At 43.9% G+C, this 25,653-nt stretch overlaps 1 protein-coding gene across 1 annotated transcript in view; it reads left to right on the top strand.

The window, feature by feature from the left end:
• CALCR (calcitonin receptor) overlaps positions 1–25,653 on the top strand; it is a 366,429-nt gene that overhangs the window by 324,291 nt on the left and 16,485 nt on the right. The window contains exons 8-12 of the mRNA XM_040431198.1: positions 3,010–3,163; positions 10,608–10,668; positions 12,241–12,307; positions 18,524–18,742; positions 21,111–21,152. Coding sequence (XP_040287132.1) covers positions 3,010–3,163; positions 10,608–10,668; positions 12,241–12,307; positions 18,524–18,742; positions 21,111–21,152 — 543 coding nt within the window. The remainder of the gene's footprint in view (positions 1–3,009; positions 3,164–10,607; positions 10,669–12,240; positions 12,308–18,523; positions 18,743–21,110; positions 21,153–25,653) is intronic.

Genomic DNA, 25,653 nt, shown 5'->3' with positions numbered 1-25,653 from the left:
TATCATCCTGTGTGCCGACCTATATAAATGGTGTAAAAGTGAAACCTAGAGGTGAATTTGTGTAGTGCATTGAACCAGCCTGAAATGGGAATTTAGCAGAGGTGACAAAGGAAAATACAATAAATACAATAAATAGTGTAAAATGACATAGGATGGCACAGACAATTTTGGAGTGTCCCCATCCACCTGGAGTGGGACACTACATATGTTTATTTTAATATATCCTGTTAATTTGCACTGTTATCACACTATAGCAGCACTGCACTCTTGGAAAGGGTTAATGCACATCCAGCTAACTTGAGTGGCACACTAGTGGCAGCAATGCGGCAGCCACACTGACCTTCTGACTGTCTGGTTTAGCTCTTTTGTTTATGTTTTAAGACTTGTTTTTTGTCTGGAAAAACTGCTTAGTCATTCCCGTAGACTTGCATTAAAGCTGTATCCAAGTCTATGACAGACAGAAATTGTAACAATACTTCTGTTTAGTCTGTGATTCTTCTCTCCACCCCCTTCCCTTCCCCATCACTAGAAGGTTCTAGTTTAGCTACAAACTGTATATAAGGAGAGTAGTCAGAGCCCTTAGTTGTCTGAAGATTGGGACCAGTGCTTAGTAGGAGAGATTCTGCTAGACTGCATGAGTGAGCAGAAGAATATCCTGAGATAAGTATATTAAGCCACATATCCTGGGTCACCAGCCCTGTGACCAGAGAGGCAGCCGGACAACTGAGCCACAGACCCTGTGCCACCAGCCTTTGGCCAGGGAGTCAACCTTCTGAGAGAGAGAGAGAGAGAGAGAGAAAGAGAGAGAGAGAGAGAGGGGGGGGGGGGGGGGGGCGGGGACAGCTAGCTCAGGCCTTTCTTTAGTATGAAATCTTCTTCTTTCTGGGAGAAATCTGAAGAAGCCAGCTCAGTGCACTGCCTGTATTGTTTTGCCCAAGTTCCTCCAGTAAAGAAGCAGACTGCCTATCCCTGGCTGCTTTGATTAACAGGGCCAGGCAGTGGCAAAGCAGCGAGGGATGGGCAAGAGCAGAGCAAGGAGAGCAATATTGACGCCCTCATTGCACCAAAGTCCTAATTATGATTTTAAGAAAAAGTATCATAACTCGGGAACAGAGCAAAAAGAGAAACAAAAGAGAAACATCAGGTGGACCACAGTTATGTGTCTTTGCAAACAGCTGGATTGGGAGGTCGCTGGTGACAAATTTATTCTAACCGGTAGAGGACCCTCGTTGTACATGTACGGTGCTGGTAGACGTGACTTAAAGAGGACCTTTCACTAGTTTAAAAACTAAAAACGAACTATATCAGTGGGCAGAGCGGCGCCCAGGGGTCCCCCTGCACTTACTAGTATGTCTGGGCGCCGCTCCGTTCACCCGGTATAGGCTCCGGTGTGTGCAGCTCCCTCTGTTGTACTGGGCGGAGTTTTTGTATTAGGGTTGTCCCTTGCTGCAGCGCTGGCCAATCATAGCGCACAGCTCATAGCCTGGGACTCCCAGGCTACGATTGGCCAGCGCTGCAGCAAGGGACAACCCTAATACAAAAACTCCGCCCCGTACAACAGAGGGAGTTGCAGACACCGGAGCCTATACCGGGCGAACGGAGCGGCGCCCAGACATACTAGTAAGTGCAGGGACCCCTGGCCGCCGCTCTGCCCACTGATATAGTTTTTAAACTAGTGAAAGGTCCTCTTTAAGGACCAACGCAATACATGTACGGCGGGCCGATCGGGTGGGTGGTGGAGCTGCACCCGCCGATCAGCGGCACGGACCTGGCAGTCACTGCTGCATACGCTGGCATCGGTGAAAACTATTATATGAGGTATCGCTATCTGTTTTGAAAGTAGAGAAATTGAAATTTGGAAAGTTGCAAATTTTTTATTTTTTTTGTAAATTTTGTATTTTTTTTAAATAAAAATGAAAAATATTGACTGAAATTTACCACTATCATGAAGTACAATGCGTCATGAGAAAACTGTCTCAGAATAGCTTGGATAAGTAAAAGCATTTTAAAGTTATCGCCGCATAAAGTGACACATGTCAAATTTCCCAAAAAAACAGCCTGGTCCTTAAGGTGAAAAATGGCAGGGTCCTGAAGGGGTTAAAGGGGTTATACAGGATTAGAAAAACATGGCTGCTTTCATCCAAAAACCACAACAACACATCTGTCTTCACATTGTGGTATTGTAGCTGCAATATCAGACACAGACCATTGACAGGAATGGCAAGGTTTCCGGAAGAAAGCAATCTTCTTGTGCTGTGTCTTCTCTGCAAGTCTGTGTACACAGATCACTGGTAACTGGGGACAGATACTGTGGATAATATAAAAAATAATAATTAATCGCTAGTTCATATCTGCATTGGAGGCTCTTTATTGGCCTCTGTGTCAGATAAAAATCCAGACAAAATAGTGCAGCATCCTGCTCTGCTTTGTCGAGTACAATACCAGACACCTCCCCCCCCCTCCCCAACCAAAAACTAGGGATCCTATTATAGTCAATACACTGCAGAAAGGACACACCTCCTGAACTGTGATAGGGAGAGAGCTGCAGCAGAAAGGACCTGCCCCTTGAGCTGTGATAGGTAGAGAGCTACACCAGGAAGGACACACCTTTTGAACTGTGATAGGAAGAGAGTTGCAGCATAAAGGACACACTCCCGAGCGGCCAGTCTGAGGAGATTGTTAGCAGAGCAATTGGAGCAATGAACTGGGAGATCTCTGGATCCGTGTGAGGTACAGGTCTGGTTCTAGGTTTGTTAGTGATTGTCAATTTGTCATGTATTATATGATGTCTGGATTTCAGTTTTTGTGCATCAATCATGCCTAACCCCCTTTAATGAGATGGGACTGCCTGACACGTTTACAGTACCATATTTCGTGGTGATATATTTGTATGCTTTTTCACCTCAAAGATGCACCACATTTCTTAAGAAGCCTGCACCTCTTAATCAGAGCACCTCAGATAGATTCCTAAATTCCCTCAATGTCTGATTTCTGACGTCTGTCTTCCAGGTTAGCTGCAAGGTTCTGCAGTTCTTCCACCAGTATATGATGGGATGTAACTACTTCTGGATGTTGTGTGAAGGGATCTATCTCCACACATTAATAGTGGTGGCCGTGTTTGCTGAAGAACAGCATCTGCATTGGTATTATCTCCTTGGCTGGGGTAAGTCAAAAATAGTCTTGAAGATAACCCTCAACCATTTCCAGTACGGGCATATGGACATGTCCGCTAGAGGACCTGACCTCCGTGAGCCACTCAAGGGCAAATTCAGGCTATCCATGTATTAGGACTCATGCACACGAACATATTTTTCGTCCGCATCTGATCTGCATTTTTTGCAGGTCGGATGCGGACCGATTCATTTCAATAGGGCCGCAAAAGATGCGGACAGCACACCGTGTGCTGTCCACATCCGCACGTTCATTCCATGCCGTCTGGAGAATGATAGAACATGTCCTATTCTTGTCCGCATTACGGACAAGGATAGGACTGTTCTATAAGGGGGGCGGCCGTTCCGTTGCGCAAAATGCAGAATGCACACGTCCAGTATTCGTGTTTTGTGGATCCGCAATTTGTGGACTGCAAAAACGGCTATGGCCGTGTGCATGAGCCCTTAGGCAACTTTCACACTTGCGTTGGTAATTCCGGTACTGACATCCGGCAGAGGATCTCAATACTGGAATTAAACGGATGGATTTCAGGATGTATCCATTCTGTTAGGATGCAGCTGTGTGAAATCAAAACAGAAAAAAACGGATTAGTCACTAAGTACATTTAAAGTCAGTGGGTGACGGATCCGGTTTTTTAGGCTCCTAAAAAATTGATCCATCACCATTGACTTACAGTTGCAAGAAAAAGTATGCGAACCCTTTGGAATGATATGGATTTCTGCACAAATTGGTCATAAAATGTGATCTGATCTTCATCTAAGTCACAACAATAGACAATCACAGTCTGCTTAAACTAATAACACACAAATAATTAAATGTTACCATGTTTTTATTAAACACACCATGTAAACATTCACAGTGCAGGTGGAAAAAGTATGTGAACCCCTAGACTAATGACATCTCCAAGAGCTAATTGGAGTGAGGTGTCAGCCAACTGGAGTCCAATCAATGAGATGAGATTGGAGGTGTTGGTTACAGCTGTATTGCACTATAAAAAACACACACCAGTTCTGGGTTTGCTTTTCACAAGAATGGATTTCATGGGAGGATACCACAGAGGAAGCTACTGCTGTCCAAAAAAAAACATTGCTGCACGTTTACAGTTTGCACAAGAGCACCTGGATGTTCCACAGCAGTACTGGCAAAATATTCTGTGGACAGATGAAACCAAAGTTGAGTTGTTTGGAAGAAACACACAACACTATGTGTGGAGAAAAAGAGGCACAGCACATCAACATCAAAACCTCATCCCAACTGTGAAGTATGGTGGTGGGGGCATCATGGTTTGGGGCTACTTTGCTGCCTCAGGGCCTGGATGGATTGCTATCATCGAAGGAAAAATGAATTCCCAAGTTTATCAAGACATTTTGCAGGAGGACTTAAGGCCATCTGTCCACCAGCTGAAGCTCAACAGAAGATGGGTGTTACAACAGGACAACGACCCAAAGCATAGAAGTAAATCAACAACCGAATGGCTTAAAGGATAACTGTCACATTTAGACCAAAATTAAAATTCTCAGATATAGTAACATAGTAACATAGTACATAAGGCCGAAAAAATACATCTGTCCATCCAGTTCGGCCTGTCATCCTGCAAGTTGATCCAGAGGAAGGCAAACAAAAAAACTGTGAGGTAGAAGCCAATTTTCCTCACTTTAGGGGAATAAAAAATTCCTTCCCGACTCCAATCAGGCAATCAGAATAACTCCCTGGATCAACGACCCCCCTCTAGTAGCTATAGCCTGTAATATTATTACACTCCAGAAATACATCCAGGCCCCTCTTGAATTCCTTTATTGTACTCACCATCACCACCTCCTCAGGCAGAGAGCTCCATAGTCTCACTGCTCTTACCGTAAAGAATCCTCTTCTATGTTTGTGTACAAACCTTCTTTCCTCCAGACGCAGAGGATGTCCCCTCGTCACAGTCACAGTCCTGGGGATAAATAGATGATGGGATAGATCTCTGTACTGACCCCTGATATATTTATACATAGTAATTAGATCTCCCCTCAGTCGTCTTTTTTCTCAAGTGAATAACCCTAATTTTGATAATCTTTCAGGGTACTGTAGTTGCCCCATTCCAGTTATTACTTTAGTTGCCCTCCTCTGGACCCTCTCCAGCTCTGCTATGTCTGCCTTGTTTACAGGAGCCCAGAACTGTACACAGTACTCCATGTGTGGTCTGACTAGCGATTTGTAAAGTGGTAGGACTATGTTCTTATCACGGGCATCTATGCCCCTTTTGATGCAACCCATTATCTTATTGTCCTTGGCAGCAGCTGCCTGACACTGGTTTTTGCAGCTTAGTTTGCTGTTTATTAAAATTCCTAGATCCTTTTCCATGTCAGTGTTACCGAGTCTTTTACCATGTACGGGTGACTTGCATTATTCCTTCCCATGTGCATAACTTTACATTTGTCAGTGTTAAACCTCATCTGCCACTTCTCTGCCCAAGCCTGCAATCTATCCAGATCCATCTGTAGCAGTATACTGTCCTCTGTAGTATATATACAGTATACTGTCCTCTGTAGTATGTATACAGTATACTGTCCTCTGTAGTATATATACAGTATACTGTCCTCTGTAGTATATATACAGTATACTGTCCTCTGTAGTATATATACAGTATACTGTCCTCTGTAGTATATATACAGTATACTGTCCTCTTCAATGTAAATTACTTTACACAGTTTAGTGTCATCTGCGAAAATTGATACTTTACTATGCAAGCCTTCTACAAGATCATTAATAAATATATTGAAGAGAATAGGGCCCAATACTGACCCCTGAAGTACTCCACCAGTGACAGTGACCCAATCTGAGTGTGTACCATTAATAACCACCCTCTGTTTTCTATCGTTGAGCCAGTTACTTACCCACATACAGACGTTTTCTCCCAGTCCGAGCATTCTCATTTTATATACTAACCTTTTATGTGGTACAGTGTCAAATGCTTTGGAGAAGTCCAGATATACGACATCCATTGATTCACCGCTGTCAAGTCTAGAACTTACCTCCTCATAGAAACTGATTAAATTAGTTTGGCATGACCGATCCCTCATGAAGCCATGATGATATGGCGTTATTGGCTTATTTCCGTTGAGATGCTCTAACATAGCATCTCTCAGAAAACCTTCAAACAGTTTACCCACAACAGATGTTAAACTTACCGGCCTATAGTTTCCAGGCTCTGTTTTTGGACCCTTTTTGAATATTGGCACCACATTTGCTATGCGCCAATCCTGTGGGACATTCCCTGTCAGTATAGAGTCCGCAAATATCAGAAATAAGGGTCTGGCTATGACATTACTTCATTCCCTTAGGATACGGGGGTGTATGCCATCCGGTCCTGGCGATTTGTCTATTTTAATCTTTTTAAGTCGCTGTTGTACATTCTGCATGTCATCTGACAGTTTATTTTCCTCAGTAAATACATTGGAGAAAAAAATATTTAACAGCTTTGCTTTCTCCTCGTCGCTCTCTGCGACTCCCCCCTCATTACTCTGTAAAGGGCCGACACCTTCAGATTTATACTTTTTAACATTTATATAATTGAAGAACATTTTAGGGTTAGTTTTACTCTCTTTGGCAATTAATCTCTCGGTCTCTACAGTAGTTTGGCCGCTCTTATTTGTTTTTTACATGTTCTATTTTTTTCCTTATAGTTTTTCAGTGCTTCCGTGCTACCCTCCTGTTTTAGTGATTTATAGGCTTTCTTTTTGTCATTTATTGCTTTCTTTAGAGTTCTATTTATCCACATTGGTTTCTTTTTGTTCCTTAACCTTTTATTCCCATACGGTATGTACCTCTCACAATGAGCTTTTAGGATGTTTTTAAAGATATCCCATTTTGTGGCTGTATTTTTATTTGTGAGGACTTTATCCCATTTAGTTAGGCCTATGGCCTCTCTTAGTTGGCTAAATTTAGCTTTTTTGAAGTTTGGTATTTTTGTTCCTCCCTGTAGAAACGCTCTTTTGAATGATAATTGGAAGGTTATTACTTTATGGTCACTATTTCCCAGGTGTCCCCCAACCTGCACGTCTGTTGTTCTGTCAGGCCTATTGGTTAATACTAAGTCCAGTATGGCCGTCCCTCTAGTCGGGTCCTGAACCAGTTGGGAGAGATAATTGTCTTTAGTTATTGCCAAGAACCTGTTTCCTTTATGAGATGTACAAGATTCAGTTTCCCAGTCTATATCTGGGTAGTTGAAGTCCCCCATAATAACCACCTCATTATGATTTGCCGCCTCGTCTGTCTCGTTTAGTAGTAGATTTTCTGTGGACTCTGGTATATTAGGTGGTTTATAGTAAACTCCTATTAGTAATTTATTATTGTTTTTAGCTCCATGTATCTCTACCCACAGTGACTCCACATGTTCATGTCCCTCACTTATATCTTCACGGAGTGTGGGCTTTAGACAGGACTTTACATAAAGGCAACCCCCCCCCCCTCTCCGTTACTAATAACAGGATATTCCCGAATCAATAACTATTAGACTGACTTACCCCATATTTAATAAGATTCAGCCCTTAGCAACCAGTCTGCACAAAACTACAATCTCACTCTCTTGTTAAGATGATGGCTGCCGATGCCCTCACCCTGAGACTAAGCCAGCCTGCCCTCACTACCCACAATGCATTCAGCTCCTCTCATGAACGAGCTTCTGCACCTCAACCAATCGGAGCTCTCCCCACTTAAACACGCCCCCCTCCTCCTTCCATCACATACACTCCGATCTGATGGTATATTCTAACCCGGTGGAGTTCCCATGGTGATGGGGACGCACCTCTGACAGGGCGCTGCCATCCTCGGCACCCGAGGGGTTATTTACGCGACGGCAGCTCCCTGTCAGAGGTCGGGTGCCTTCTACAATGTTTACATTGGTGGGCAGTGCGCCCCCCCCCTAGTATTAAAATCATTGGTGGGCAGTGTGCCCCCCCTCCTCCCCAGTAATTTTTTCTCCCGACGCGGTGAAATCCCGCGCATGCCCAGTACTATCTTCCTGGCATCAGCCTCATCTTGTCGCTCCGTGCCTGCGCCGGATAAGGTCCCCGGCACCCTCTAGCTCCAGTAGAAGATAGTACTGGGCATGCGCGGGATTTCACTGCATCGGGAGAAAAAAAAGCCGCCCAGTGCAGTGAATACTAATGAGCTGGGCGGCACTAGGAAAGGGCAGTTGGGGCGCGGCTGGACACACAGCTGAATGAGGGACAGCCCCTTGGGCGCAAAGTAAGGTAATTTGCATATTGATAAAAACACTTTTTATAAGTAAAGGAAAGGCAGCGAGGGGTGATAATGGTTTAGTTTAATTAAGCATATTAAGACCAATAGAAGAATATATGTCACTTTATATGCTCTAACGGCCTGTCAGTGAGGAGGGGGGGGGCGCACTGCCCACCAATGATTTTAATACGGGGGGGGGCGCACTGCCCACCAATGTAAACATTGTAGAAGGCACCCGACCTCTGACAGGGAGCTGCCGTCCGCCCAATTAACCCCTCGGGTGCCGCGGGTGGAAGCGCCCTGTCAGAGGTGCATCCCCATCACCATGGGAACGCCTCGGGTTTAAAATATACCATCGGATCGTAGTTTTTTCCAATCCGATGGTATATTTTAACTTCAAGCCCTGGCTGCACAGGATCTAAAGGGAGCACGCAAGCAATGCCTGCTTGTACGTCCTCCGTCTTCTCTATGAGGAAACAGGGAGATGGAGGACACATAGCAACGGGATTTTTCAGCGCAGGTATAAATAGCCAGGAGAGGGAACAAAAATGCAGAAATTTTGAGTTAATGAATACACAGTTAAAAGTTTAAACAGGGGCACCGAGGTGATATTAATCAGCCACATCCTATGCTACAAAAAAAATTTTTGGACAGTTATCTTTTAAACAGAAGAAAATGCACCTTCTGGAGTGGCCCAGTCAGAGTCCTGACCTCAACCCGATTGAGATGCTGTGGCATGACCTCAAGAAAGCGATTCACACCAGACATCCCAAGAATATTGCTGAACTGAAACAGTTCTGTAAAGAGGAATGGTGAAGAATTACTCCTGACCGTTGTGCACGTCTGATCTGCAACTACAGGAAACGTTTGGTTGAAGTTATTGCTGCCAAAGGAGGTACAACCAGTTATTAAATCCAAGGGTTCACATACTTTTTCCACCTGCACTGTGAATGTTTACATGGTGTGTTCAATAAACACATGGTAACATTAAATTCTTTGTGTGTTATTAGATTAAGCAGACTGTGATTGTCTATTGTTGTGACTTAGATGAAGATCAGATCATATTTTATGACCAATTTGTGCAGAAATCCATATAATTCCAAAGGGTTCACATACTTTTTCTTGTAACTGTATATTGTTTTCAGCGCGGGATCCCTTTTTTTTTTTTTTCATTTTTATTACCAGTCGCAAAACGGAATGCTGCCGGAAACCGAAGACATCCTGAACGGATCTCTTTCCATTCAGAATGCATGAGGACTAAACGGAAACGTTTTTTACTGGTATTGAGATCCTCTGCCAGATCTCAATACCGGAAACAACAACGCAAGTGTGAAAGTAGCCTTACATGGCCACCATATAATACTATGGGGCTGGACTTACAAGCGTACGATCCTGCCGAAGGTGGTAGCACCGATGCTCTAGAAACTAAGGCTGCTACGAATCCTTATAGTAATTGCATAGCTGTATTATTTCTCTAATGTATAGCGATGTTATTATATTGTATTATGTATAAAACTGTTGTACCCTGGTATTTTTGAGCACTGTGAGGAACTACAATTTAGGCACTGTATAGTGTTACTCAGATCTTGGACAATTAGCTCGTGGCAGCTCCAGTCTTTAAAAGGGTTGTCCAGCCTTTATCTCCTCAAGATAGGCCATCACTATCTGAACGGCAGGGATCCAACACCCCGCACCTCTGCCGATCAGCTGCTCTGCAGTGGCTCCGGTGGCTGAAGTCCAGGACGGAACTACACAGCTCCATCCATTGTGCAGTGCACAGAGATTGTTCCTGCCATTGAAGTGGACATCAGAGCTACTGCAGAAAAGCTCATCCGCGGGGGTGCACCCCTTTACGCTGGGTTCACACCTAAGCGTACTGAACGAGCGCTCTGTATGCGCGATTATTTCGGGCGTTTACTTACCCGGTCGGCAAACAAGCAAACGCCCATTGTCGCGCGTTCCCGGAAGTCTATGTACGGGAACGCGCGACACTACGCCCCAAAGAAGCTCCTGTACTTCTTGGGGCCTTTTACAGCGCGTTCGTACGCGCTGTAAAACGCTCAGGTGAGAACCATTCCCATAGGGAATCATTGGTTCTTGCCTGTTGAGCGTTTTACAGCGCGTAGGAACGCGCTGTAAAACGCTCAGGTGTGAACCAGCTCTTAAGGGAATCCTTTTGTAATTCCACCATGCATATTCCTGTTTTTCAGGGTTTCCGTTAGTGCCTACATCGATTCATGCCTTTGCAAGAACAAAATATTTCAATGACAAGTAAGTACCGTAATGGATTATTTTTTGTTGTACTTACTTAATTTTGAATTACTTTTTTTTTTTCTTATGTTATTTTTAATACTCACACAGCCCGGGTTAGATGTGGAATGTGATGTCTAATATATTCCTATATTTTACATCCACCTCTTTTGTTGTCTCTTTAGGTCCACATTTCAGTGCTGAATCTTATCTCCCAATATATTTTAATTGTGGCAGGTTTTGTGTTACTTCAGAGACTACTGGTATCATAGAGCTAGTTATATTAAATGGGTTGTCTATTTTTGAAAAAAAAAACTTTTTTATAAACCTTTTTAGGGATTAATAAAGAGGGATCCTCTGGTCAGGATCTTCATCTCTTGGGCTGAGCAGAGAGTCCTTACAAAGAGCGTCTCTTGCTTTAGAGGACCTGCCCTGTCCTGCATTACACAGACACCCTATTCATGTGAAAGAGACCTGTGTAATGCCTAGTTTCACCTGTGGTGTCGCTGCAGGGAAATTGAACACTTAGGCCCCTTTCACACGGGCGAGTATTCCGCGCGGATGCGAATACTGAATCCTGACCCATTCATTTCTATGGGGCTGTGCACACGAGCGGTGATTGTCACGCATCACTTGTGCGTTGCTTGAAAATCATAGCATGCTCCTCTTTGTGCGTTTTTCATGTAACGCAGGCCCCATAGAAATGAATGGGGTTGCGTGAAAATCGCAAGCATCCGCAAGCAAGTGAGGATGCGGTGCGATTTTCACGCACGGTTGCTAGGAGACGATCGGGATGGGGACCCGATCATTATTATTTTCCCTTATAACATGGTTATAAGGGAAAATAATAGCATTCTGAATACAGAATGCATCGTACAATAGCGCTGGAGGGGTTAAAAAAATAAATAAAATAATATAACTCACCTTAATCCACTTGATCGCGCAGCCCGGCTTCTCTTCTGTCTTCTTTTTTGCTGTGTGCAGGAAAAGGACATGTGGTGACGTCACTCTGGTCATCACATGGTCCGTCACATGATCTTTTACCATGGTGAGGGATCATGTGATAGACCATGTGATGACCGGAGTGACGTCACCACAGGTCCTTTTCCTGCACACAGCAAAAAAGAAGACAGAAGAGAAGCCGGGCTGCGCGATCAAGTGGATTAAGGTGAGTTAAATTTTATTTATTTTTTTAACCCCTCCAACCATGTTATAAGGGAAAATAATTCAATCTACAGAACACCGATCCCAAGCCCGAACTTCTGTGAAAAAGTTCGGGTTTGGGTACCAAACATGCGCGATTTTTCTCACGCGAGTGCAAAACGCATTACAATGTTTTGCACTCGCGCGGAAAAATTGCTCATGTTCCCGCAACGCACCTGCACCTTTTCCCGCAACGCCCGTGTGAAAGAGGCCTTAGAGCTGATCACTGAGGATCCCACAGAGAAACACTTTCCAATCACCATTTTGCCAAGAGACCATTCAGAAAAGTAGGGATTGTTGAAAGTGAAGAACCCCTTTAATTGTAAGACCCGTTTGCCTTCTTTGTATTCCCATTTGCCACCAAAGTCTAAGCTTTCTGTTTTCTTCCAGTTGTTGGATGAGTGTGGAGACACATCTATTATACATTGTCCATGGGCCAATCTTGGCGGCACTATTGGTAAGAGACTTGTGTTTAGGTAAAAGTGCAAAAATACCATTAATCCTACCCCCGATAATATCTGGAATTATGCAAGATCAGCAGCATCATTTGTAGTGTATTATATATTTTATGACTATTACACTATTACTCTGGCCAGTTTTTAGTGGACTGTACATCAAGCTGGAGGATCTCAACCTCTAGTTTAGGCCTGAGTCAAAGTGGCTTGAAAGGTGTTAGAAAAATGTATCAATCTGAGATTTAGAGGACTTCTCTTTGAAACCCCCTTACAGGGGCATGCCATTTCCTAAAAGGAACACCTAAGCGGCATTCCCAGAATAGTCTCTACTACCATCAGTTGACTGCAAATAGACAGATATTCCAAAAGATGGTGCCAAAACCAATAATTAATAACTGAATTCAAGGCTGGAACAGTATATATAATAATGGCAATCATATAGTCAGGACTTATCTTGGTGAGATTCAAGTAGCAAACAAAGGGCCTTCACAAATAGCACATAAATCTATGGACTTGTGAAGTCAGGGTTAAAATAAAGTAATTCTGAGATGCTCTGCGTAATTAGGATGAGCAATAGAGATTAATTATTTTAATGAACCCGAATTTCTTGACATTTATTCTGGAAAATCACAGAGAGAAAGAAAGAAAGAAAGAAAGAAAGAAAGAGAGACACACTTGCATATCCTATAACACTAAAGATATGCAAATTAGCTTTATTTAAGAAAGCAAAGCCAAGAAGTGCTAATTTTCATATATTTTTCCCAGAAACCCAGAGGAGCATTGTCTGGACTACAGTACTCCTCACATGTACTTGGAGCTCTCCATAAGAATAAATAGTATCCCCCAGACCCCAACCAAGGCCTCTCAGGCAGCCAAGCCAATACTCTGCTCAGCTCTGACAAAAAGGCAATCAGTCTTCTTTTTTCTTTTGGAGGGAAGACTGATTTTCATGTCTCTTTTCTCTCTGTTTCAGAATTGAGGCATAGCAGAGTGACCAGATACCCAAACAGTACCTTGTTATACCAAGTTTTATATACATTGTTTCATGCAATTGTACCTGGTCCCTGGAGCCTGAGCTGGGGCCAAATGGCCTAATTGCCCAATAATGGGAGACAAGTACTATACTCTCTTACATAGCCTGTTCTTGTGATGTCACCTCCTCCCTGTACCTTCAGGGGATCACACTTGGCAACCGAGGGGTGTCCAAAAAAAAATAAAAAAAAATTCCTGCAGCATCAGCGCAGGGTACTCTCCATATAGAGGTACTTAGTTAAAAAAATAAACAGTGACAGGTCCTCTTTAAGAAAATATCTCAGCTTTAGGCCTCATGCACACGACCGTTGTGTGCATCCGCGTCCGTTCCATCATTTTTCACAGTTTAGCGGGGGTCCCATTCATTTCTATGGAGCTGTGAAAAAAAACTGATAGTCCTCCGTTTTTTCTCCGCGTCCGTGATCCGTGATTCCAGTCCGTCAAAAAAATATAACCTGTCCTATTCTTGTCAGTGGAAAACGGAGGACGGACCCATTCAAGTCAATGGATCCGTCAAAAAAACTGATGCACAACTGGTATGTCATCCGTGTCCGCGTCCGTTTTTTTCTACAAGACCTTGGTGCAATAAAATTACACTTTTCATTAACCTTCCTTTTTTTTCCCCTGTCAGACAAAAAAAAAGGAAGACTCAAGGAAACACAACTGAAGCAAAATCGGACACGGACCACTGAAGCCAAATCACTGACAGTGAAAAAACAGTCGTGTGCATGAGGCCTTAGGCCTCTTTCACACCACCGTTTTTTTTTTCGTTTTGCGGGCCGTTTTTTGCGTTCGTATACGGTCCGTATACAGAACCATTCATTTCATGTACTCCGTATGCATTCCGTTTCCGTATTTCCGCTTTTCCATTCCGTTAAAAGATAGAACATGTCCTATTATTGCCTGCAAATCACGTTCCGTGGCTCCATTCAATGGGTCCGCAAAAAAAAAAAAACTGAACACATACGGAAATGCATCAGTATGTCTTCCGTATCCGTTCAGTTTTTGCGGAACCATCTATTGAAAATGTTATGCCTAGCCCAATTTTTTCTAAGTAAGTACTGTATACTGTATATGCCATACAGAAAAACAGAACAGAAAAACACAAGGGAAACAAAAAAACGGAACAACGGATCTGTGAAAAACGGACCGCAAAACACTGAAATAGCCATACGGTAGTGTGAAAGAGGCCTTAATTAGAGTTACATAACCTAGGGAGTAATGTGATTCAGGATCCTGGTATGACATAGGCTTCTCTCCACTGATACATTGCAGCTATTTTCTCATTTGACTTCAAAGAGTGATGGAAAAGTAGTTTAGGCTACTTTCACACTTGCGTTGTTCTTTTCCGGCATAGAGTTCCGTCACAGGGGCTCTATATCGGAAAAGAACTGATTAGTTTTATCCCCATGCATTCTGAATGGAGAGTAATCCGTTCAGTTTGCATCAGGACGTCTTCAGTTCAGTCATTTTGACTGATCAGGCAAAAGATAAAACCGTAGCATGCTACGGTTTTATCTCCGGCTAAAAAAACTGAAGACTTGCCTGAATGCCGGATCCGGCATTTTTTCCCATAGGAATGTATTAGTGCCGGATCCGGCATTCATAATACCGGAATGCCGGATCCGTCCTTCCGGTATGCGCATGCGCAGACTGAAAAAAAGGTGAAAAAATAAATGCCGGATCCGTTTTTGCCGGATGACACCGGAAAGACGGATCCGGCATTTCAATGCATTTTTTCGACTGATCAGGCATTTTTAAGACTGATCAGGATCCTGATCAGTCTTACTAATGCCATCAGTTAGCATACAGTTTGCCTGATCCGGCAGGCAGTTCCGGCGACGGAACTGCTTGCCGGATCTCTCTGCCGCAAGTGTGAAAGTAGCCTTAGGGCTCAGGGAAGCAGCCAATGGATGATGAGGGTGTTGCCCATGTGCTGATTATTAACACATTCACAGGGAGTACATACGGTAGTTATTTCTGGAAGGCAGGATTCCAGCAGAACAGAAATGGAAACATTCACTGTGGAAAATAGATACATATGTAACAGAAAACATAATCGAGATCCATAACAAAAGGACCTCTTAAAGGGCCATACACAACAAGTAGAGGGGTCCTGTACTGAAGACTGAATGATCAAGATAAGTATCCTGTAGCTTTTCACAAAGAGGTATACTTAGAGACTGGGGAAGACCATTACAATGTAAAAATGTGGCCCCTTTCAGCAGCTGCTTGACTCTATAGCTACAGTAAGTAGTAGACTGTACAACAATCTCCACTTACTTGTTTACTTTTGAGAAGAGACATCAAAAGACATTATGAAAATTGCCGCATTTAGTTTCATGCTGCGCAATATTTTCCCCCTTTCCCCCAACCTACAACATTTGAATCACAAATTACAGCAATTACTTCTTTCATCACAGGTTAAAATGAATACAGACCCCTGACTAGATCCCCTAAACTAAAATAAACTGCAGACCGGACACCTTATACTAACAAGAACCTCAGAGCATTTAAATTACTAGAGACGACAGACCTTTAAAATATACAGTCCCCATGCTAGAACCCCTAAACGAACCAGGACTGCTCGGACCCTTTAAATTAAAGGGGTTATCGTAAGATTAAAGGGGTTGTCCCATGAAAAATAATCTACAGTTTTTAAACAAGCACCTGGATCTGAATACTTTTGCAATTGCATGTAATAGAAAATTTTGTATAGCCACTGAGCTATCCCATAAAATGTATCTGTATAGCGCCACCTGCAGTTTTTTTTTCTTATTTCTTTGACATGCTCACTGAGAAGGCCGCACATGCTCAGTTTCATCCTTCAACTGCCTCCTGAGCTGTGATAGGGAGAGCATGGACACGCCCCCCCCCTTAGCTGTGATAGGGAGATCATGGACACGCCCCCTGTGCTGTGATAGGGAGAGCATGGACACGCCCCCTGAGCTGCAGCAGAAAAGACACTCCCATTGAGCTGCCAGCCTGATATAAATCTAGCCGAGCAATGGATGGGGAGATCTCTGGATCCATGTGAGGTACAGGGCTGGTTCTAGGTTTATTAGAAAAAGATTTTCATGTACTATATGATGTCTGATTTTTATGTTTTACATTATTCATGGGATAACCCCTTTAATGTAAAAAAAATTAAATGAGCCATCATATAGTACATGATATTTGCTTTCTAACAAAACTAGAACCAGCCCTATACCTCACATGGATCCATATTAATCCCCCATTAATTGCTCCCATTGCTTTGCTAGATGGATTCAAGCTGGCAGCTCAGGGGGCATGTCCTTTCACAGAGGGTGTGTCATTTCTGCTGCATCCCTCTCCCTATCACAGCTCAAGAGGCAGTTGACGGATGGAACTGAGCATATGCGTCCACCTCAATGAGGTGGACAGAGAAAAAAGAACCAACAGTGTTATATAAAGATATATTTCAGTGGCTATACAAAATGTTTAATTATATGCAATTATTAAAGTATTCAGATCAAGATGCTGGTTTGAAACTGCAGAATATTTTTCATGCGACTACACCTTTAATAGAGACCCCAGACCAGACCCTTAAACTAAACACATCCCAGAAAAGATTCCCTAAACAAATACACACTCTGACCTCCTAAATTAAAAAGAGCTCCCCGAGGAGATCCCCTAAAGTGATATAGGGCCCAGACTCCCTAAATACAGACTACAGACCAGACAGGCAGACTTTCACTTCTTTCCATTCCTATAGACATTTTCACATCCAGGCGCCTCCACAGACTCACTGTATATTTCAAAGTAAGAGTGTATTGTAGTAGTGTATAAAGGTCTATTACTGTGAAGACCCCCACTGAGCCCTGGACTAATTAAGGAGGAAATATGGATAACTGGAATTTGAGAAGCACAGAGGTTGAATAACTGAGCTAAATGAGGTTATGATGTGAATTGAGTTAAATTAACAGATTGTGATATTGTACTGAACTGGTTTTAATGACAAATCCTTAACTAAACTGGAGATCAGTTAAGGGTGGACACATCTGATTTATTGTTTGCAGAGGTTCAAAGGAGTGAGACAACAGGAAGGGGGAGAGGTGCCCATATTCTAAATAGAAAATATTATCAAAAAGGCTTGTCTATTCTTTTGGAAGGTCTCCCCTTATTTCGAAAGTCTCGTAGACATTGTGGGAGAGCTTTGGACATTTGCATGGGTGGACTCTGAGGTACCTAAGCCCATTGGGTCCTTTTAATTCAGGGCAATAACGGGTGCAAATTGACAAAATAACACATGGATCAGCACTTATTTAAAGAGCCTTCACTCCAGCTGAGTGGGGGATCAATGATTGTTACTATGATCATTCATCCCTCATACAGTTTACATCATGTGGGCAGCATGCTCTCTATTAAATGGGGAGATGTGATACCAACCAGCAAGCTTAAAAGATAATCCGACCATTAAGCATTTACTCATTTATCAGCTGATCGCTGACTTCTTATGAATGCTTATTTGCCCAATCATAAGCCCACATTTGGTACTGGGGATGATCAGGAGATTTTACTGTCATACTTGCCAACTCTCCCAGGCAGTGCATGATGTGCTACCTTCTCCCCGAAAGCTGCCCTCCATGACATCAAATCACTCAAGATATGAAATCACTAGATGCAGCTGTGCCACATCATAAAAAGGGGCATGGCATATGGCAAAGTGGCTGTGGCCTGATGAAAAGGGTGTGCTACTGCCCAAAGAAAATTTCAGCGGACCTTTATGTGCCCCAGTCTCCTCCCAAACAGGTCCCAAATGTGAAAAGTTGGAAAGTATGATTATTAATAGGAGCATGAATCAATGTGAGGAGTAAGGGAATCCATAGTTCCGGTTCTCCATCATGAAAGGTCATGGAGATGTTGGACTGATTAGACTCGTATTGGAGCAACGGTGGTGATGGTGGGGGAATATCTCAGAGTAATTCTTCTGACTCAATACCTAGGCTGAGGTGTGAGGCTCCTGAGACAATATGGCTATGGTTGCTCAGGATGTCTAATCTAAAAATGGCCACCAGGCACAGGAAAAAGGGAGAAGCTGATTGCTATCGGTAGAAGGGACAAACTTCCAATATGATAACCCACTGCAGCAACAGCAATAAGACATGGGACATGGCCAGTAATGTATTTAGAAAGGCAGTGACACAGAATTCATCTCCTTTCAGGTCAACTTATTCTTTCTTCTGAACATCGTACTCGTTCTCGTGACAAAATTACGGGACACTCACCGCGCGGAGTCCAACATGTATATGAAAGCCGTAAGAGCTACGCTAATACTGGTGCCGCTGTTAGGTATCCAGTTTGTTATCTTTCCATGGAGGCCAGAGAATCGACTGGCAGGAGAGATCTATGACTACATTATGCACATATTGATGCATTATCAGGTATTGTTCTCGTTTCTTGTGTATTCTGTTATATGTAGTAGCTGCATGAGCACAATTTATCCAGTATTACTTATCCTTCATACAAGAGATGTGCTTACTCCTCCCCTCAAGTTGCCTAGCAACCACACCTCTTCCTTTGTGGGTGACCACCATTGTGTACCATGCAAGTATAGCTGCTGCACAGGAGACCACCTCTCTCTCTGTGCAAAGGAGACTGCCTCTCGCTCTGTTCACAGGAGACTACATCTCTCTCTGTGCACAGGAGATTACCTCTCTCTCACTGCACAGGATACTGTCTCTCTCTCTGTGCACAGGATACTGCCTCTCTCTCTGTGCACAGGATACTGCCTCTCTCTCTCTGTTCACAGGAGACTGCCTCTCTCTCTGTGCACAGGAGACCGCCTCTCTCTCTCTCTCTGTGCACAGGAGACTGCCTTTCTCTCTCTGTGCACAGGAGACTGCCTCTCTCTCTGTGCACAGGAGACTGCCCCTCTCTCTCTGTGCACAGGAGACTGCCCCTCTCTCTCTGTGCACAGGAGACTGCCTCTCTCTCTCTCTGTGCACAGGAGACTGCCTCTCTTTCTGTGCACAGGAGACTGCCTCTCTCTCTGTGCACAGGAGACTGCCTCTCTCTCTCTCTGTGCACAGGAGACTGCCCCTCTCTCTCTGTGCACAGGAGACTGCCTCTCTTTCTGTGCACAGGAGACTGCCCCTCTCTCTCTCTCTTTGCACAAGAGACTGCCTCTCTCTCTGTGCACAGGAGACTGCCTCTCTCTCTGTGCACAGGAGACTACCTCTCTCTCTGTGCACAGGAGACTGCCTCTCTCTCTGTGCACAGGAGACTGCCTCTCTCTCTGTGCACAGGAGACTGCCTCTCTCTCTCTCTGTGCACAGGAGACTGCCTCTCTCTCTGTGCACAGGAGACTGCCTCTCTCTCTGTGCACAGGAGACTGCCTCTCTCTCTGTGCACAGGAGACTGCCTCTCTCTCTGTGCACAGGAGACTGCCTCTCTCTCTCTCTCTGCATAGGATGCTGCCACTCTCTGCATAGGATACTGCCTCTCTCTCTCTCTCTGCATGGGAGACTGTCTCTCTCTCTGCACGGGAGACTGCCTCTCTCACTGCACGGGAGACTGCCTCTCTCACTGCACAGGAGACTGCCTCTCTCACTGCACAGGAGACTGCCTCTTTCTGCATAGGATACTGCCTCTCTCTCTCTCTGCATAGGATGCTGCCACTCTCTCTCTCTCTGCATAGGATACTGCCTCTCTCTCTCTGCATAGGAGACTGCCTCTCTCACTGCATAGGAGACTGCCTCTCTTTCTGTGCACAGGAGACTGCCTCTCTCACTGATTTATTATTTCACGCCTCCTCATTAATAAATCACAGCAACAGCATTTTAGATGGAAATGATATGGTCAGTCATGGTTAACGGGTGACCCCCATCACACTTCTTAAACCCCACCTGACACCCGACTGCAGCTTCCTATAGGATAGGTAGTTGTACATGCTTGTGGTCCTCTCCACAATTGCTTCAGAACATTTCCACAGCAATTATATAAGAATCTACAGGGAAACAACCAAAGAAAAAGCAATGTAGTCACCTCCCCTGGTGTTTCATGGAAAAACATCTCTGATCCCCCGCCGGTACTTCAGGTCTTATGTGACGATGTGCCATCCCACGTGACCACTGCATCCTGTCAATGGTCACATGTGATTAGACATCATCACAGGAAGCCAGATGTACACTGGCAAGGGAACCACAGAAGCCCCAGGGGAGGTGAGTATAGTGGCTTTTTATTTTTTATTTCAACGTTGAGTTTTTTGTTGTTTTTGTTCTAATTGAGGACCTGCACATTTTTATGCAGGTCCTTCAGTAAAGTCCACAACATTTGAGGGTGACTTTCCCATTGAACTCAATGAGGAAGATCTGCAAGGAACCCACAACTGTTTTATGTTAGAAATGTTCATGCTGCAGATTTTAAAATCCTCACCAGAGGTCAGTTTCCACACTGAAAGTTTACTTTACTGCTACTATAATCCAGACCCCCACAGACCTAGTAATGATGAGCTATCCTGAGGATAGGCCATCAGTATCTAAGTCCCGGAAAACCCATTTAACTTTTTTTTCCCACATTTTTATAGTCCCACTAGAGGTTTTGACCATGCATTTGCTTCATCACTTATATTATACATTCCAATACTTACGGACAGCTCAATGCTGTCAGGCATAATAATGGGTCCTGCCTTTGGCAGGGCCTAATAAGAATACAGGATGGCATATATGGAGGCCTTTATTAGGACCCCATAGTGGGATGTGAAATTAACCATTTGATGGCAGTAATAGACATTGTTTTCCTCTTTTCAAGGGATTACTTGTTGCTACGATCTTCTGCTTCTTTAACGGGGAGGTAAGAGTTCACTATTTACCTATATGTCTCTTTATGAATTTCAGTATATATACCGTGGTATTTATTCTTCTTGTGGTCATTAAAAGTGAATTTCTTTCCTTGAAGAGCATGTCAGAATTGACCGACTACGACGACATATAAAGCCAAGCCCTTTTTGTCTGGTCACATCCGAGACAACTCCTTTCAAAATGCAGCCCCTAAGACAACCAGCTGGTCCTTATCCTGGCAAACAGATGATTTTGCTTTTGATTCAGATCCATGCTTGTCCTTGTAATTAGAGATGAGCGAAGTTTTAATAAATTTGATTCAGCTGCTTCGTCGAATTTTACAAAAAAAAAACTGCTTTGTGACAATATTACTTGTTCACGAAGCGCATTTCTTTGTAATTAGTGGGTGCAATGACAGGGAGCGGCAATTGCATTTGAAATAAATTACAGTGTAAAAAAAAAAAAATTATACTTACCTCATCCATTTGCTCGCGATGGGCCGCCCACCGCCATCTTGATGGGCCAGCTCGGGCCGCGATGACATCATCACGCTGGCCGGCTTGGTGATGTCATACGTCGCAGCGCACGAGATTTCGGCCGAGATCTTCAATCAAGATGGCGACAGGCGGCCCGTCGCGAGAAAATGGATGAGGTAAGTAAATATATATATATATATATTTTTAACACTATTTCAGGTCAAATCGATTCACTACCGCGAAGCACAATGAAAATTCGGCTTCGCAGCTAATCAAATTTATCCTGAAATTAACTCAACTCTACTTGCAATCCAAGTGCAGCTTGAGTCCGCCAAAACTCCGAGCAGGAAAAGTGGGAGACCCCCTCTGTGATGTCCATATGGCCCATTAGGGCATGTGAGCAGAGGCTGTCTTCATAAAGCAATCCCTCTAAATTCTGTATTTTAGGACCCCCATTTACAAACGCGATTACAACAGTAAACAGTGGCAAAAAATTGAAAATGATGACATATGACAGGTTTGTGTTTAAACGTGTTGTGTTTCTCATTAAATGCCAAATTTAAAAAGTGTCCATGATGTCCAGGGAGTTGTAGTTGTAGGCTGTGTTCCCCCCACGTACAGTAGCTGTATTGCAGAATCACAGAAAAAACATAGCATTTTTGCCACATTTTATCCTCAGGATAGGTCATCAATATCTGATCGTTGGGGGTTTATCCCCCACTAGGCGCCATTGCCTCCTCGCAGCATCCACAGCGCCGTCCATTGTATAGTGGCTGTGCTTGGTATTGCAGCTCAGGCCCATTCACTTGACCAGACCATAGACCTCTTTGGTTATCATGCCATGCCATCCTTGGTCTTCTCCAACATTTGCACAAAACAAAAAAAAAATTTGCAAAGAATAATGGAATGAAAAAATAGAGAAAAAGTCATGTAGTGAAATCATGGCAATTCGCAGTGTGCAATTTTGCCATGCTGTGACAGGCACAACAGGAGGGATCTCATTGTATTTTGATCAGTGAAATTGTGATTGAAGACGGGTATTCGTACCATAGCAGGTGCATTGCATCTGCCGAAAATGTCGGGCGTGGTAACCTGAAGAGCAGGGCGACCTGGTGTCTATCTAGCAAGGAAGCAGACAGAATAGAGATGAAGCTGTCTTTGTTACACCATATGACAGCTCGAGAACAAGGACGAAACGCGTTGTATAGCAACACTGATGTTGCAGCTTTTTATGTTTATTCTGATTTCTGTAATTTTAACCCCTTCACACCCAGCGCCGTACATGTACGGCGCTGGGCGGGTGTTTAGAGATGGCGCCCGCTCCTGCCGCTGCGGGCGCTATAGCCACTTCTTTTAGCAGACACCCACGGCTCATGTCCGCAACCGGCATTAATGCCAATCGCGGACATTTAACCCCTCAGATGCAGTGGTCAATCCTGACCACGGCATCTGAGCGAGCTAAAAACCGAAAGCTTTCGCTCCCCCGTGTGGCAATCGGAGGAGCTGGGGCGTGTATGCAGCAGCCCCTGTCTTTATCAATGACAGGAGGCTGCTGCATAGTATTTCCTATGGAGCCCTTGCCTGTAATAGGGCTCCATAGGAAAGTAGTAAAATCATCATAGATTCCAATGCAAGTGCATTGGAGTCTATGATAATAGCAATCAGATGATTGATTGTTATAGTTCCCTATTTTTTATTTTTTTTCATTAATAATTCAAATCACCCCCTTTTTCCCAAAATAAAAGAAATAAAAAAAATAAAAAAAATACACATCATGGGTGTCTCGATGTGCAAAAACACCCATAGTATAAAAATATAGTCCCCATACGGCAAACAGCAAAACGGAAAAAAACGTCCAAATGACCGATTCTGCGTTTTTGGCCCTGTCTGCGTTTTAAATCTCGCGCCGGTCTTCAGTTGACGCAGGCACACTGAGTGGAGGACGTTCGCTCGGCCGCTCCATCCTCAGTGCGCCTGCGCCGGGTGTACATGTGACGTCATCGGCGCAGGCGCACTGAGGATGGAGCTGCCGAGCGAGCGTCCTCCACTCAGTGCGCCTGCGCCAACTGAAGACCGGCGCGAGATTTAAAACGCAGACAGGGCCAGTCAGAGGACAAGCGCATTGGCTGGTCCTGTCAATCAACATGAGGAGGGGGCGTCATTATGAATGGAGGATGCGGCTGCTAGCAGCAGGTAGCCGCCCTACTTGCTGCTAGAGAGGTAATTTGCATATTATTAAAAGTCTGTTTTTTTATATAACTACTGAACCAAACTGAGTAATAGCATTATATATTGAGAAATCGCAGCATAAGGATTTTAAGGAGACAAAAAAAAAATGAGTTTAGTGGAGTGACAGAAGCCCTTTAAGGTCCTTTAATCTTTCCTGGTAAGTTTTATCCTGCAATCCATGTACTAGTTTAGTAGCTCTTCTCTGAACTCTCTCCAAAGTATCAATATCCTTCTGGAGATATGGTCTCCAGTACTGAGCACAATACTCCAAATGAGGTCTCACTAGTGCTCTGTAGAGCGGCATGAGCGCCTCCCTCTTTCTACTGGTAATGCCTCTCCCTATACACCCAAGCATTCTGCTAGCATTTCCTGCTGCTGTATGACATTGTCTGCCTACCTTTAAGTCTTCTGAAATAATGACCCCTAAATCCCTTTTCTCACATACTGAGGTTAGGACTGTATCACTGATTTTATATTCTGCTCTTGGGTTTTTATGCCCCAGGTGCATTATCTTGCACTTATCAACATTACATTTTAGTTGCCAGACTTTTGACCATTCCTCTAGTTTTCCTAAATCCTTTTCCATTTGGTGTATCCCTCCAGGAACATCAACCCTGTTACAAATCTTTGTGTCATCAGCAAAAAGACACACACCATCGAGGCATTCTGAAATTTCGCTGATAAAGATATTAAACAATATGGGTCCCAGAATAGATCCCTGAGGTACCCCCCTGGTAACAAGACCTTGGTCTGAATATACTCCATTGACTACAACCCTCTGCTGTCTGTCCCTCAGCCACTGCCTAATCCATTCAACAATATGGGAGTCCAAGCCCAAAGACTGCAATTTATTGATAAGCCTTCTATGTGGGACAGTATCAAAAGCCTTACTAAAGTCTAGATAAGCGATGTAACGGATCTCCTGGCACCCCGACCGGGTACCTCCGTTGATAAATGCTCCCAGTGCCTCCCGAGGACTCCAAGCACTCCGCTCGACACCGATACGACCACAGGAACCAGGCACAGGAACAGCTCTTACAAGAGCTAGGAGTAATAGCCAGGGGAGTATACACGTATATCAATCCCCACACACATGAGACGAGGCTCTATGTTGAGTGTAAAACAGGAACTCTTTATTGAGGGCTACCCGTCCGTATTTATGCAGGTCCCCATCTGGTGGACACTCCTCTAGGGGACCAGAAGGAAGACTGTGACACAGGACAGATATGCAGCAATTCAGGATACACAAACACAATACATCCCCACAATGCATCATGGTTTCCTCCTCTCTGCCCTGGAGACACCCGAGTAACAATTCAATTATCTCTCAGGACAAAGGGAAATCGCCAATACACATGTGGGGACAACAGGACAGAAATCACCATTTAAACATACAATCACAACCCTTACAGTAAACACAGACATTTAACATATCCCCAGATAGCTCAAGTCTGAGTGCATATTATTAGGTGAATGGCACTCAGACTACACGAATACAATAAAATCGACATGGAGCCAAAGTCTTTAATTTCACAAACAGGCTCCATGGCATAGCTATCTGGGTACCCTCACATAACATACAATACAATTCCAAAGACAGATGGTTCTGTCACACACCTCAAAACCCCACATATCCCCATAATGTATACATCCATGGATAGCTCTGATCTGGGTGAACAACATATCCAAAAATCGCCCAGATCCGAGCAGGGGTTTCCGAATTCCATGGAAGTCACATTTCGACCGCAAGCATGGCTTTCCTGCCCAAAACAGTTGCACAGATTTAAGCTGTGCGGCCGGTCTGTCTTC

This window comes from Bufo bufo, chromosome 5 (genome assembly GCF_905171765.1).
Source record: "Bufo bufo chromosome 5, aBufBuf1.1, whole genome shotgun sequence".
Classification (NCBI taxonomy): Eukaryota; Metazoa; Chordata; class Amphibia; order Anura; family Bufonidae; genus Bufo; species Bufo bufo.
The sequence above is the reverse complement of the archived record's forward strand: the minus strand, read 5'-3'. Positions and strand labels throughout refer to the sequence as shown.